Consider the following 15643-nt stretch of genomic DNA (forward strand, 5'->3'; position numbering starts at 1 on the left):
AATTAAATATGAATGGTAAATGATGAAATAAAATTATAAAGGTTATATCCGAATCTAGCACCCTAATGAGAAAAGGGAGTATTATTATAGAAATGGCCTAATAATTATTCTGTAGTCTTACGCCGAAGCAGCATAGTAGTAACTTGCCCCACTTCTTTTGATTCCCTTTAATTATTTTGATGTAATCCTTAAAAGGAGAGATATCAAAATTCTTTTAAGATTTCTTGGCCATTTATTTGCACATGACCTGTACTCCAATGGAAAAGAAATTCCTTAAAAAAATAAATAAATAAATAAGTTGGGTGTTGAGTAGCAACATGGAGGGACAAAGCTCTAATAAGAGTAATGGTAGGCATGCAGAGCCTGTGATCTTAATTTAATTAATACCTGAGGATTACAAGTTATAACTATCACATTCAAAGAAGTACGATGATATTTTGTTTGGTTGAGCATACTCTATAATGGTTAACAGTGGGCACAGGACAGTTGAATTTGAACCACATATTGGAACAAAAAATGTTATGAAATAGAAAGCAGATAGAAAAAACAAACTAGATATTTGCAAAGCCTGTTATGTTGATAGACTTACCATTAACTTTATAAATCATACTAAGAAACTCCTAGTGCTAGTGGGTGAAATACTAAGATTGCTACTCTCAAAGTGTTCCTTAGTGATGTATAACTGTCTCCCAATATTGAAACTGAAAGTAATCAAACAAAATAATACCAAGTTTGCAGCATTTTGATATGTGGGTATTATATACTATGAGAATAACTATGTTAGTGCGTCTGATACCACTTGCAGATTTTTGTCTAATCTGTATTCTGTACTGATCAGGATATTAATCAATAGTTTCGTTTTGTCTATAACAAGAATTTTTATTGTGGTGGGACATCTCAGAATATACTATGCCGGGAACAAAAGGTGCATTGTGATGTAACCATGATGAAATGCGTTTGCTACTTGCTAGTGAAGCTAGAACAAGTGTCTAAGTCTAACCAATCCCTGAATACCTGACAGCACCAAGGTTTTTCTAAGATGAGTGCGCATATTACGTATTCCATTATATTAGTTCCTTGTCGTGCAATTTGATAGAGAAGGGAATTTGAGATAATAAACTTTGCATTTAAACTTAATTCATATATTGCAAGTACTTGGTTCCAATCACCATACATTTTTTAGTTACCCAACCTCCCAACCGAACACCAATTTTATTCTTCCCTTTATTGAATAATCAGAGTTAGGTTTCACCAGAGAAAAGTCACTCATCATTACTCTTTTAAGGCCCGCTTACTATTTGTGTTTTAGATGGGGGCATGGGAAGGTTTCTCATTTTCATTCATTCCCCTTCAAAACTAAGTCCTAAAGGGATTCTACACATGTTAAAACAAAGGTCCATCACAAAAGTTCAGGTGACAATCAGAAAAATGTACCAACCAGAAAAATAGCAAAAGGTCAGGATGAACCGTCTTTAAATTAAAATGAATCAATCAGCAATAATTTACAGCAGATGGAGAAAACCTACAAGAGAGGTAGTCAAGCACAACCTCCTTGAAGATTACTATTTTTTCCATTCTTATTAATATTACCCAACAAGACACCTTTTCATATTTCCATTCTTACAATTAGTATATATGTTAAGAACAAAACCGGTTTAGCATGATTATCATGTAAATCATTGAAGAATACTGTTGCTCTCGGAATTATGAAATATATCCAATGATCGAGGTTTCAGGGGGAAAATGGTCAAGGCTTCAGAAACTCCTTTATTAGATTTGCCAAATAAACTCAATGCTGGCAAAGCTTAATTGGACAAATGCAATCATGTACAGATTAATCTATAATAATCAGGATAAAAAATATCCTTACATTTCAGATTCAAAACCAATATTCCAAAATCCTTCAGGAGTCATAGGCGGGGCATACCTATATCGATGCCTAGAAACACCATCAAGATGTTCACATCGGAAATTTTGCTTACTAGTATCAGGTTCCTTCCCATCACCGTTGGGAAGAACAGCCTCATAGAACTTCCTGCATTGTTTACATTCAACTCCTTTCAAATTTTCACGCTCAGCTTTCTTCCTCACTGGTTCAACATACTTGAAACTCCTTTTGTTGGCTGTTGTAAATGAAGGTTCCATCTTCTGGGGAGTGCATTTGGCATTCAAGTCCTGTGTTTCATCATCTGAACTATTCATGCTAATGTCTTTCTGAATCGGGTCTGGCTGGTCTTCCTTACTTATATCTTTGTTTAAATTTTGTCTGATATTCTCAAGGGGAGTATCAAGAAAGTCGTCGTGAGGGTCAGGACCTGCTCGACTTTGATGAGCCCTGGTTTGTCTCCAAGATGATGCAGGCCGCTTTGTACCAGATACAGAGACAGATTTCGAGCTGGAGGGGCATTTTGGCATAACATTGAAACTGGAAGAATGAGGACTCATATTAGCCCCTTTGTCATCCTTGGATGCATTCTCCTTCATTTTATTTATCTCACATGAATCAATGAACACATCATGAGTTCTATCTTCAAGGCCTGAAATAATTGGTAATAGATGATTGGTGAGTTACCAGAAATGTACACTTAAACAATTGACTATCTCAATGTAGCATTTAAACAATACAACCTATGATACAGATTGAGCAACTTATACAAGACAGTACAGTAAACATTAAAACAATGCACATATTGGAGCAACAAGGACAACAGATAGCAATTTATATTACCTCCAAAGTTATCCTCTGGAGCTTTGCTCTTCACTCTCACTGCTTCGCAAGCATCCATGGAGATATATGGGTTGTCAAATGCAAGACCTGCAATAGCATGCAGTAGATGATTGAAAGGTATGAATGAGACAAACATGCAAACCTTATGGCGCATGTGTGGTTTCAAAATGCAGTCTGCAACAACTATCGCATCGCAATATTATAGTTTCGGAAGTCTCTACAACCACATCAATCACTTCTTCTACAATTTAACATTTTAGTACATGATGCACATGTATCATTTTGGTCATGGTATGATTGTGAACCACGTTGGCCACAAGTGGCTGCATCAGTCCGTGACAAGTGCAGTACAACAGTGTCCATAATGGAACTAAAGTGGGTATTAAACCCATCAGACTTCCAAATCTCTACCAGAAAACATCATTTCAATTTCATAGTTCAGACCAAACCCCACAGATTTCAAACTCCGATAGCAAAGTAACTGCGCATAATGTTTAAAAATGAAATGTATCTTCACAAAGCTAGGAAAGTTTAATAATACCATCCATGAAAACAGAAAGACATGCAAATAAGCAATAACCCAAAACATCTAATAAATCTGAGTGGTACAAATGTGCAATACTGCAATCATTTCCACACATTCATGAGAAATCGTAAGTTTACCATTTTCAGTGATTGGACTCTTATGCTTATGCAAATCACTTCCATTCTCTAATTTATTCTGGTGAATCATATTTCCAGCAGTAAGACCAACCTTCTCACGAAGATAATTATGTTGAGACTTAAGCCTCTTATATGTCTCAATCATTCGATTCCTCTTCATTCTCTCACTCTGCAACTCAGAATTCAACGATTCAACTTGTTCAACCAGCGAATTCTCGCCGATTACTCTCTCCTCCAAACACCTCACTTTCTCCAAAAGAATTTCATTCTTCTTCTCACTCTCCGAAACTCGCCACCTCAAATTCTCACACAACTCCTCCCCTTCTTCAACCTCTCTCAATTTCACCTCCAACTCACTCACTCTCGCAACCGCAACCTTCCTCTTCTCCTCACTCTCCTTCAATTCTCTTTCCCTCTCCGCTAACAACAACCCTTTCGACTGAACCAACTCAACCAAACTCTTCTGCAACACCATTCCTTCATCCACCTCACGCCGAAGCTCCTCAATACGACGCCGTTTCTCAACCACTTCCCCCGTTATTCTCCGATTCTCGCCTCGCAGTTCGTTGAATTCAGATTCCTTCTTCTTGAGACGATTATCGAGTTTGATTAGGGTTTTGGATTTGGATTGGAGATTAGGGTAAAGCTGGGTGCAGAAAATGTACTCGATCTGTGAGATTCGGTCTTTGGTTTCTTGGATTGAAGCTACGAGAATTGTGCTGAGGCCAGAGACGAATTTTTCATCGTCGGCGTTGTCGTTGAGGGGTAATTTAGGAGCGTGTGATTCAGACGCTTGGTGTTGTTGTTCGTTCATTGTTGTTGGGAATTGGAATCTATGGAATGGCTTTTGAAGAAGGTGAGGGAATGGAGGAAGTGTAGTTCACTTCACACGCGCGCGGGCTTGTGAATTTGGTGTTTTCAAAACTGCGGAGGGAAGAAACGGGCCATTTTTGTTTGTTGGGCTAACAATACATAGAATTTGGCCCAATTTCCATCAACAAGTGTGTTGAGTAAACCAATGTTCCTTAAGGGAGAAGCATAAATTAAATTTTTGGATGTAAAGGTTGGTGAAATGAGTTTTATTTTATTAAAAAGGTCCTTTCGTATACATTAGAGATCATGGTGAAATGAGTTTTATTTTATTAAAAAGGTCCTTTCGTATACATTAGAGATCAAACTTCTAACATTATGTTTAACTGTTAGTTGTGTTCCTCTTCTCATGTATTTGGTTTGGGTAGATTTGAGCGAAGGAAAAATTAGGGTATGTATCTGATTGAACCGAGTAAGATTTATCTTTTATCTGATTGTAAATGTTGATCGGGTCATTTTTTGAATACAGATCCAACCCTAGATATGAAGTTAACTCGACCATAAATATTAATCGGATCAATCTTTAAATTTGAACCAGACACAATTATATATAATGTATACCTTTTTATAAAGTTTTCTAAATATTATTTATTATTATGGCTATGTAAAGATGATGTATCTATATATATCGTTAATCATGATATATGATGAAAAAGTTAGATGATTCAATAATATTTTCGTCCAAAGAGATATTATTGTTATATACATGATTGAATAAAGATACAAAATAATATGATAAGTGAGTCATTATGACACTGTTGGGTTGAATTATGTTTGTCACATGTCTGATCCTAAATATTGACAAGGTTTAAGTTTTAAACCCAAATATGGCCCTAGATTTATTGAGACTCGATCCTAGTAGAACCCCAATTATGATCGAGCCAAATTGGATAAGGAGTTAGAGTTAGGTCCCCAATGAAAAACAAGTAGAATAAGATTAAGATAAAATTATGTTTAATTCTAATTTTTTTTTTGGATGGGTGAGAATGTGAAACCCTGCTGCTCATGCAGTTAGGACTGAGCAACAGATGATAAAGCAAAACTCAATCATCACAGTGTATGCCTAGTAGAGTCTTAATTGACAATTTAATTAGTATATTTACATTGTGATGCATGGAACTGATGGAAGACATTTGATGCTAACATTATCATATAAATTGCTTCAATCTGTATATTATATATTTCTATCCACATTAATAAGAAAAGTAGATATAATTTATTTATACTTTATTACTCTTATCACCTTTACCGTTTGACCGTATTCTTATTCTATAGTAATGAATATTTAATTTTTAAATTTTTTATTTTAGAAAATTATATTTTTATGTATTTAATTATACAAAAAATTATAATTTTGAATATAGTTTGAGATTAAATATATAGTCTCCATATGATACTAGCATGTTGATAATCATTACTGTATCTGTCAATCTGCTTTCTAATCTTTTGTAACATGCAATTTGTACATTATAAATGATAAATATAATATTTTATGTTAAACGTTTGTAATTTGCAGTTGAATTTATTCGATTTGTGTAATATTTAACTTTTTAAATACACTTTTAAAATAAGAAGATAATGTTATACGATTGTTTTGAAGAAATAAGAAGATAATAAGGGCAAAATAGGGAATCACAAATTACACTATGGTATAGTGGTTATTTTGTGTTTCCATTTATTAAATAGTATAGATAAATTTTACAAAAGAAGTATTTTAAAAAAGAAAAACTTTTTTAATCTTTGATTTGATTATATTTTGACACTTATTTAAAAGTGTGATATTCCTAATCTAAATTTTTGGTCAAAAATAAACATGAGATAATCTTGGATGTTTTATAATTGAAGTTAAATTGTTTAGTTTTTGAATTCTTCAAAGTACATATCATATTATTCATTTAAAAAGTGACCTAAAGTAATCCTATAAATGGAATTACAGAAATAAATGGAATTATAGAAGTATTGATGAAACAAAACTAGTTATTTGATGTAATAAAGTGTTAAAGATTAGAGTGATTAAATTTCACGAAACCATTATTATTTTTGATGAAATTATATTTCTAAAGTTTTCAATTGGTAAATGAATATCATAATTTTCATATCCGATCTATCCAATAACAATATGCTTTCGAGATCATGGATTTAACCCATACTATCGAATACCAATACTAGAACATGTATTAAAGTAAGATTAACAAGTAATTTACTACTAATCTGTTAATAAAAACAAGGATTTAAAACAATTTCAAACTGGACATTGACTAGAAGATAACACACTACATTACTAACTATAAAATCAACTTTCCTAAATAGATTATAGAATTAACTAAGATCATATATATATTTTAAGATAAGATCACATTGATAAAGAAAATATATTTATTTTCAAATCTTTTAAAAATAAATACACCTCAATCTTAGGAGAGATACACAAGAACTTAACAAGTGACAGAGACTATATTAGGTTTCTGTATCCTCCGATCACTTTTCTCATCAATCACAATCACTCCTTTCTCTGTTTTCTTCTTCTTCTTCTTCGCATCCTCTTTCGCTATCACTTTTCCGATAAAATTTCACATTCAATCTCCTTCATCCAAACGCCGCATCTCAATCACCGATTCCTCATTGGATTCTCCTTTGTTTCCGATCAATAAACTCGACATTGTTCAGGGTTTCGTGATAGCATTGCGATTTCGCTATTTTTACGCATCGACATTGGTTAGGGTTTCTTGTTTACGTGCTTTGTTATGGATAGCGTCGATAACCGAACCTTCAAGGCCAATTTCACGGCCGGTGGAGCGGCGATGCTGAAGGAAAGAGTGAATGAGAAGCTGAAGGAGTTCTTGGGGGATTACACTGATGACTCTCTTGTGGTACGAGTTTGGATGACGTCATTATCGCTTATCAATTCCGTACTGTGCAATTATAAGATTAATTCAGAGAAGGAACTTGTTTGGGGAATGCTATCTTATAGATTTGTTAATAATATTTTATAGGCTTCTTAGTGGAGTTGTGGAATCATGAATTTCACTTATTGTTATAACCAATTTAGTATCATTGGTGAAAAATGAATTTCACCTATTGTAAAACCCATTTTAATATCATAATATGGTGGAAAAATGAACAAGAAGAATTTGAGTAAAAACGATTTAATGTGAAGATAAGAATTTTCATACGACGAACATGAGCTTATGTAAAAAATTTGTTATTACAATACAACTGGAAATTGAAGTCATCGTTATGAATTGGCAGGAATATGTTATTGTATTATTGAGGAATGGTAGGAGCAAAGGACAAGCGAAGGATGTCTTGGATGTTTTTTTGGGTGATGACAATGATTCTTTTGTATCCTGGTAATTTCTGTTCAGTACCGCTTTGATAGATACAATTAAACTCAGTTTAATTGCAAGCAATATAGGACTTACAGCAGCGGCTATTCTTTTTGCTAATTTTTATGTGTGCACTGTTAACAGGCTGTGGGATCATTTGGCTTTGAATATAGATTTATATGTACAACCTAAAGAGTTGCTGGATGAAGCTCCCAAAAGAAAGCTTATATCAGAGGTTCAAGTTGGAGGTGATGGTTTTCAGGATTTGAATTCAGAAGGAAAGTCTAGGAAGTTATCTACAAGTCGGCGTAACAGGGACTGGAAGGGATTACTTGGAAGAGAAGCCAAAGCCCCAACTCTGTGCAGCTTTGTTGTTGATGACACCAATCTGGAAGAAAAAACCCGATCTAATGTCAACTGTACTCCAAGGTCATCATCTCCTCCACCATTTCAGAGGAAAAGAGGCCGGGATGATGAGCAACAGAAGACAAAGGTTTGAACTTCTAGTGATGTTTGACTGTTAAACAATTATTTGCTATTTAAGTTCTTTTAGCGATTTTTCAAAACTAATCATGGCTTTACTACGTAAGTTTATATAATTGAACATGTTTATGCAACTTGGTTGAATATTGGTTGCTTTAATGATTTTGTTTCACTTTATTTTAACACTGCTTTCCTGCATTTTGGAAATGCATCAACTAAATTAATGCCCATCCCTTTTGGTTTATCTGTACTCGTATTCTTGTAGATGCATTTCATATGTATACAAATATATGCATTTCATATATGTGTAACCTTTGCAGAGGGATGCAGATTCACAAGTAAAAATTGATGCTCCTCGACGGCTACTTCAGTTTGCTATGCGAGATGCGGTGGCTACTTCAAGGCCATCTAATTTGGGCACACCAGTGGTGCCCTCTTTGAAGCGTCTTCGTTCTGTAGTTTCTACATCCTCTGGTGAGTCATCTTTGGTTGAACGTCCTCAGAGGATGCCGACTCTTTCCAGGGTAGTAAATCCCATGACTACATTAATCAAGGCTGTGTCAGAAGCTGCTGAAGATGTGGTAAAATCCAAATCATGTGGAAGCGTATTTGATCGACTTGGTTGTGGTGTGAATCCAGCTGATGGTAACAGACAACTTGAAGATAATTACCTACATCAGGAGCAAAGTAAATCATTGTATCTCAATAAAACTAACTATGATGATCCATATGCCGAGAATATGACCATGTTGGAACATGAAAGTGGTTATCCTTTTGATTCAAATTCAGACAATGAAGGGTGCGAAAATATGAATGTCACGAGTCATGGTGTCACTGGAGCTTCTCATTTTGGCACTTCTGCTGGAAACAGGGGTGATGATTCACTGATGGTCCAATATAGTGTTGCAAAAAACTCTGATGATCAAATGCATCTTAGGCATGATAGAGATCTTGAGCAACCTGCTGCTGCTCCTAGCACTTCTAAGATAGTGAATATTTCTGTCAATGTAAATACTTGGAAGTCGCCAGGCCTACCACAATACCAGAAATTAAGAGAGATTGCAGAATTAGATGGTCGCCAAGCTTTAGACAGTGAAAATGGAGCTCCCAGATCTGGTCGGCAACTGATAAATGTGAGTTTTTCATACATGGACAAATGTTGACGACACTTGGAGTCTCAGTTGTTACTTACAATTTGAAATTATAATTTATAAATATAATATATTCGAGCATTCATGTTTAGCTCATTTTCATTGAATTTATGACATCAACAGGCAAACCCTGGTTTTCAGAAAGAGCCCCAGACGGCACAACTATCAAATACCAGTGAGTTCCGATTTTTCTTTCATGAAAATTCTTCCTGCTTCCAAGAGACATTTGAAAACTGCATTTCTAGTGTGATTCACAAACGTTACACATTTTGCTTTGTATTTTATCACTCATCTATCTGAAGGTATATAATTTAGTTCAACTTATGTGTTCTCAGGCTCAAATGTTGCTGGTTGTCATTTTGAAGATGCTGATTCCAGAACCATTTTTGCTAGTAATGTAATTATTATTACTCCTTTGTTGTGGTCTTGTGGGTTGAGGAGGGTAGTCTTCAGAAGTAGGTAGGATTCTTTTCAGTTTCTAAAGGTGCCTTGTATTTGTTTTCTCAGGTTCACTTTGCTGCTACCAAAGATAGTCTATCTAGGCATTTTAATAAATTTGGGGAAGTGCTAAAAGTTGTTTTAGTTACTGATGCTGCAACAGGGCAACCAAAAGGGTAAGAAGTTTCAGATGATGTTCTTGATTATATACTCCAGTGATTTTGTTTGTATCTCTATATTTATTCACAATTTTTTGGGAGCAGGGCAGCTTATGTGGAGTTCATGCGAAAAGAAGCAGCAGATAATGCATTATCTCTGGATGGAACTTCCTTCATGTCACGAATTCTTAAGGTATTGATGACTTCTCGGTGATTAAGTTATTCAGTGTCTCTTGTCCTTAATTGTGTGGTTAGTTTCTTGAAGCAGGTTTTCGTCCTTTTAAAATTATTTTTCATTATAGATGATTTGTTTGAACTTTTTATTCACGTTCCTCTGTACTTTCTCTCAGAATTAATGACATAGTGTAATGTTAATAGCGAGACTAACTTATGAGCAATGTGTAACTGGACCAGAGAGCTAAGAAAGAATAATAACAGACAGAAATGTGGTATATATATGCTTCCTTGCACCTGAATCCATTTGGAAGCTGGAGCCCAGCCTGCGAAGAAGATGAAGTATACAACATGAAAATACCTTCATGAATTCTAGACCCTGAAACTCTCTCTCTCCAATCCTTACTGATTTCTACTCTCTAGGAAATCCCTGTTCCTAACTATTCCCCTCCCTTTTATTCATATGCACTAGATTGTTCAAAATCCTAAATTTTGCCCAGTTTGTCCAAGTTGACGACAAATTTTCCAGCTTCCCTAATGAGAGTAAGATTATATCTAATGTGGAGTTTATGGTAATACAATAATGAGATTTGTGCTATTTCAAAAGAAACCTGAAGGGGATCATGTTTGGAAAATTCCCCGGGCATGTTTGAAACAATACGCAATATTTACTAACATACGACTAAGCTGGAACCCACTTTTCTTTTGTTTGGAGGAACATTTTTTGCTATAGTAATGTGGACATTTATGCGTCATGGATCGGGATTTTATTTCAATAAATTTGTAGTATGTGCTTGAGCAATAATATATCTTGAATCAGATTTGAAATGCTGAACCCTAAACTTTTTCGATCTAACTTACAAATGGCATCAATGTGGAGTAGTTGGAATTAATTTTGACTGGGATTGTCCTTGTCAAGAATGAGAGTATGAGCTCCCGGGTTCAAACCCCCTTTAAGTGCAGTCTCCCTCTTTTCTTTAGGAAAAGAGAAAAATTAACTTGTCCAGAGAATGATATCCTCCATCCAGTTTAACCTAATCTTGTCAGTATAAGTCAACTTCTGTAGTTTAATATGGAAATGTTTGATAAAACAGCATTAATTGAGCTTTCAGGAGAGTTGATCCTTGACATGTTATCAAAACTTCTATATAACCAAGGGTCAAGACGTAAATCTTTGTTGCCACCATTCACTCATCTAAATAAAAGTTGAATTTCAATACAAGGTTTGTCTGGTCTCTATATTATTCATGTTTGAAGCTCAAAGGGCTCTTATGTAAGGAGAGTATTAAGATTTAAAGCCATTTGTGAGCCCTTAACCTAATACCTTAAGCTTTTAGGAGTTGAGCTTTGATAGAGAGCATATTGAATAAATGAATGATGATGCCTTAGATTTGTATTTCTTTGTTGTTGTTGTGCTAAAAGCATGCTTAGTATCTTAATTGTTTTGCAATTACTCTTCTATTGCAGGTTGTGACGAAAAGTGCTGCACATCTAGAATCTGTTCCAGCTGTCCCTTTGCCACGCACAGTTCGGGGATCTCCATTTCCTTCTGCTAGGTTTCCTGGAATTCCCATTGCGAGAGGTAGTCCTGGAGCATTTAGAGCTCGCCCCCCAATTAAACTTGGGGCCAGGAGTATGCAATGGAAGCGGAATGCTCAGGGCACTTCTCGTGGCAATGTTTCATCTTCAAGTAACAGCAGTATTTTTGCACCGGCCCCTCGAGGTTTCACCTATGTTAGACCAGAGTCTAACATAGAAGGGAGTTAAGTGCCACATAGTTCACTTAAAAAAATGGTGGCAGACTAAATATTGCATCTGAGTGATTTAAAGTCCAATAGCCCAAGAAAGGGAAAAAAGAAAACAAACACTTTTATGAATGTAGGGAGGAGACACCTTGGCTTAAACTTCTGATCTTTGTTCTTCTATACATTAAGGACGTGTTAATACCGAGATATTTAGTAAGTGATGGGTGGCAGACTAAATATATGCTAATGACTGTCTCACTTTGTATATCATTAGACATTTGAATCTTCACTTTTCCAGTCGTCTAATTCCGTATTGTTTTATAATAATATATATATGGTTTATTCTTCATACTGATGTGCGTTGTTATGGTTCACTCGCCAGTCTGTTTGTACTGTGATCTGTTATTCTGTTTGTCCCGGTGGAAATGATATGGATGATTTCTAGTCTGGGCATGTCTCCATTGCTCCAGGGTTAGCATATTATCCTCGTTATTTATAAGACATTTTTGAGTAATTTTATATAGAATGCAGTTAATATTTTTAGTATTATGAAATCTATCAACAATTATGTTTTTTAATTGCTCTTCATTAATGAAATTCAGTCATATTCTCCTTAGTCCTTACCCTCAATGATTTTCCTTTTTTTTCCTTTTTATTTAAGTAGTGTAAGAGTATTTTGGTAACAGACAACTAATATATAAAACTTTAAAAATGGTCCGATAAAAAGGATTAAGACTATAACAGAAAAGAGTCTTAAGAAAAGGTTGGACATAATACCATGCATTCTTAATCAACTCTTAGGTGGTAACATACATTATTAGAGTATAAGCTATGAGGGATATCACATTCGTGAATGAATGATTTGCTTTTGCACTAAGCACATTAGCTTATGTGCTTCTATAAGCTAAATTTTTATTTTCACTCCAAAGGCAATTGTTTTGTAAGCGACTCTAAGATAGCAATGAGATAATCCGAATAGCTCTTAAATCTTAATATATTCCTCCATTGGGGATGCTTAACTTTTAGTAAACTCTAATCTGAACCATTTGATCCTCATATTTTCGGAACCAAAATCATTAAATAACACCAATTTAGTTCTCCTTAACAACAATTTTCGAACTATTTTTATGTAAATCAACTTCATAAACAGAGGTTTAATCAAACATAGACTCCATACACCAAGCACATCCACGTACCAATATCATTTCTCATCTCTGCCTATTAATGAACATCCCAGTAAATTCAATATGGAACCAATATAAACTAAGACCTAAACTTATGCATAAAAACCAAAATTGACCAAACAGTTGATGATTGAAATTACTAAACATAAAAATCACAATCTAGAAAACACAGCATACAACAACCCAAACGAAATAGCAGCAATTGAAGCAAAAGAAACCCCACGAACCCTAACAAAGAAAACATTCAATTGCTTAGCAACTTGCAAAGTAAGCGTTAGAATCTGCAACCTACCTTGTTCCTCCATCTTCTTAAAGAAGTACATTGGCTTCAACGAACGACGCAGCATAAACGCCACAGAGAAAGGAAACGCAAATGCCAATAAACTCTGCACTGAGACCTCAGTGATCGGCGAAGATCGCGTGACGTAGGTGATCCAAGTTCCAAGACCGAGTTGAACTAGACCAAGAAGTGCCACGATTTTGCTTAAATTGTACATGTTCTTCATCATTCCTTCTAGAACCTCTCTTGTTTCGTTTGCGAGTGGTGATAGGTCTCGTTCCACTGTGGGGCCTTCGATTTCTTGATGCTTGAAATTTGGGTTTTGGCTTGGGTATGGATTTGGGTCCTGGGGTTTTGAATTTGATGGTGGTGGTGGTGGTGAATCATTGGTTGAGAAAAAGATGGGTTTTGAGAGTGATGAATTTGGAAAGAAGGATCTGGAATATGTATGAGGAGTGGGTTTTGGGAATGGGTTTGATGAAGGGGTTTTAGATCGAGAAAAGGTAGGTGGGAAAATGAAAGAGGAAGAGGATTTGAGGAGGGTGGAGGTTAACCTTAACCTCCGTGAAATGGTGGCGGCCATTTGAGACAGTGCGGCGGATGAAGGAGTTGGTGTTGGATTTGCGTTTTTCAACTTGGAATAAGGAAATGAAGAAGAAGAAAAAAAAAAATCTTCTGCTACTTAAGGTATTCTTTCCATTAACCACTAGTTTATTTCAAGATCTCTGGTTGTCATGTACATTCACTTTTTAATTATTCTGAAATCTAATGGTCTTAAATTAATAAATTAATATCTTATTAGTAAAAAAATAATGAGTTTAAGAGAAGAGTAAAAATTACTAAAACTACTTTAAACTTTTCTTTATACTCTTCAAAAAAGCTTTCTTTTGTTTCAGATTTTCAAATCACCTTAGTCATTAATTAGACCAAGTTAAGAAAAATGTTTCCTCTCCTCTTACATCTCAATCCTTTTATCCTTCAAATCTAGTGACTTGAGAAAACTAAAATCAATGCTAATATTAAATGAATAAAATCAAAAAATATTGAATTAAAAGTACATTGTTCAATATTTTGAGCATAATTAAAATTTTAATAAGGCTAACTTTATTATCACAAGACTCTAAATTTTCAGTTTGGATTCTAACGAAGGTATATTGTTTTCTCTTGTATATATCTAAATTATTTTATCTTGGAGATAACATTTAGTTGCTCATGTAGTTCTCCATGTCTCATTACTACTTTGTTTGGTTGAACAAGAAAAAATAAGAAGAGAGAAAGAAAGAGGTGTGAAAGAGAAATAGGAGAAATTGAGTACATTTTAGTAATGTTTGGTATAAGAGAAAATGAATAGAAAGAAATATTTTCTTCTCTTTCTCTTTTGTTTGGTTGGATAGAAAATGAGAAGAGAGATGTGATATTATGATTCAAATGACAAAAATGTCCCTAAAATAAAGAAAAGAGAGAGATAAATGTTATTTTATTGTTAACTAACAATAAAAATTATAATTTAAATGATATATTCTATTATAATTTCAATTGACATTTTTAATTGATATTTTTATATTTAAAAGAGAATTATTTATATTAATAGTATTTAAAACTAAGAAGTATATTAAAAAAATTGGAGGGCATTTATGTCAAAATTTTCATTTCCTCTCATTTTCTCACCAAAGGAGGAGAGAAAGATTTTTGTGTAGGTCCTACATGTTTTTTATTCTCTCCTCCCTTTCTCTCTTCTCAACCAAACAAGATAAATTATCATTTTCTCTTCAATCTCTCTCTCACTCTTTTCTCTCCCTTCTAATTCCCCTCTACCAAAGAGAGGCTACATTCAATTAAAATATATTTACCGTAGTGGAATTTTAAATTAATTATTTTGATTTTTTACCACTCCAAACTTATGGCAATGTTAATTGCACACTATTGATTGAAATTTAAATGATTCACTTAATCATTTAAAGTAAACACATCATTATAATTTTCGGCTTATTTTTAAAATACGTTTCTTTTATTTTTATGCTAGTAGAATTACTTTCAAGATAAAAAAATGGCTGAAGGGTAAAATTGGTAAGTACCTCATCTAAGAAATTCAGCAATAGAATGACAAAGAAGTGCCTAAGCCAAGTGAAAATAAGATGAAAGAAAAAGAGAATATGGATTCACTATTTTAGAATATCAACGAAACATTAATCTAATGATGTAAGGTCTCAGTGAATCTCGAATATATTAGATCAAATGTTCGTTTCTCAGTGACACCCACACACTCACGCACCCCTACCGACTATCATTTTTTTGTGTGACGGTGACTTTTAAATTGTAGTCTATACTACAATACATCTTTTTACAAATACAGATAGATGAGAGCCTTAATTTAAAGCATGCTTTTAAATTCAATGTAAAAATAATAAAATAAGTAAAAACATAAAATAACCCAACACGAACG

At 34.3% G+C, this 15643-nt stretch overlaps 3 protein-coding genes across 3 annotated transcripts; 1 reads left to right on the forward strand and 2 right to left on the reverse strand.

Moving 5' to 3' along the window:
* Positions 1755 to 4286, reverse strand: LOC109352170 (protein gamma response 1-like). Its single transcript, XM_019594032.1, has 4 exons — positions 3671 to 4286; positions 3392 to 3616; positions 2729 to 2815; positions 1755 to 2537 (listed from the first exon to the last, which is right to left on the reverse strand). The coding sequence occupies exons 1-4, from the start codon at positions 4203 to 4205 to the stop codon at positions 1867 to 1869; spliced, it is 1518 nt and encodes a 505-aa protein (XP_019449577.1). The 5' UTR covers positions 4206 to 4286; the 3' UTR covers positions 1755 to 1866.
* Positions 6689 to 11983, forward strand: LOC109352890. The gene is made up of 9 exons (XM_019595073.1): positions 6689 to 7131; positions 7511 to 7611; positions 7732 to 8080; positions 8391 to 9203; positions 9345 to 9396; positions 9557 to 9618; positions 9729 to 9835; positions 9923 to 10010; positions 11459 to 11983. The coding sequence occupies exons 1-9, from the start codon at positions 7006 to 7008 to the stop codon at positions 11756 to 11758; spliced, it is 1998 nt and encodes a 665-aa protein (XP_019450618.1). The 5' UTR covers positions 6689 to 7005; the 3' UTR covers positions 11759 to 11983.
* Positions 12836 to 13875, reverse strand: LOC109352169. Its single transcript, XM_019594031.1, has one exon. The coding sequence runs from the start codon at positions 13781 to 13783 to the stop codon at positions 13073 to 13075; it is 711 nt and encodes a 236-aa protein (XP_019449576.1). The 5' UTR covers positions 13784 to 13875; the 3' UTR covers positions 12836 to 13072.

The sequence above is a fragment of the Lupinus angustifolius genome, chromosome LG07, assembly GCF_001865875.1.
Source record: "Lupinus angustifolius cultivar Tanjil chromosome LG07, LupAngTanjil_v1.0, whole genome shotgun sequence".
Classification (NCBI taxonomy): domain Eukaryota; kingdom Viridiplantae; phylum Streptophyta; class Magnoliopsida; order Fabales; family Fabaceae; genus Lupinus; species Lupinus angustifolius.

Coding starts and splice junctions, on each gene's coding strand:
- LOC109352890 (XM_019595073.1), top strand. CDS start 7,006: ATGGATAGCGTCGATAACCGAACCTTCAAGGCCAATTTCACGGCCGGT. Junction 7,612..7,731: donor AATGATTCTTTTGTATCCTG/GTAATTTCTGTT, acceptor CACTGTTAACAG/GCTGTGGGATCATTTGGCTT. Junction 8,081..8,390: donor ATGAGCAACAGAAGACAAAG/GTTTGAACTTCT, acceptor TAACCTTTGCAG/AGGGATGCAGATTCACAAGT.
- LOC109352170 (XM_019594032.1), bottom strand. CDS start 4,205: ATGAACGAACAACAACACCAAGCGTCTGAATCACACGCTCCTAAATTA. Junction 3,617..3,670: donor GAGGTGGCGAGTTTCGGAGA/GTGAGAAGAAGA, acceptor TGGAGGAGAGAG/TAATCGGCGAGAATTCGCTG. Junction 2,816..3,391: donor GAGTCCAATCACTGAAAATG/GTAAACTTACGA, acceptor ATGCTATTGCAG/GTCTTGCATTTGACAACCCA.
- LOC109352169 (XM_019594031.1), bottom strand. CDS start 13,783: ATGGCCGCCACCATTTCACGGAGGTTAAGGTTAACCTCCACCCTCCTC.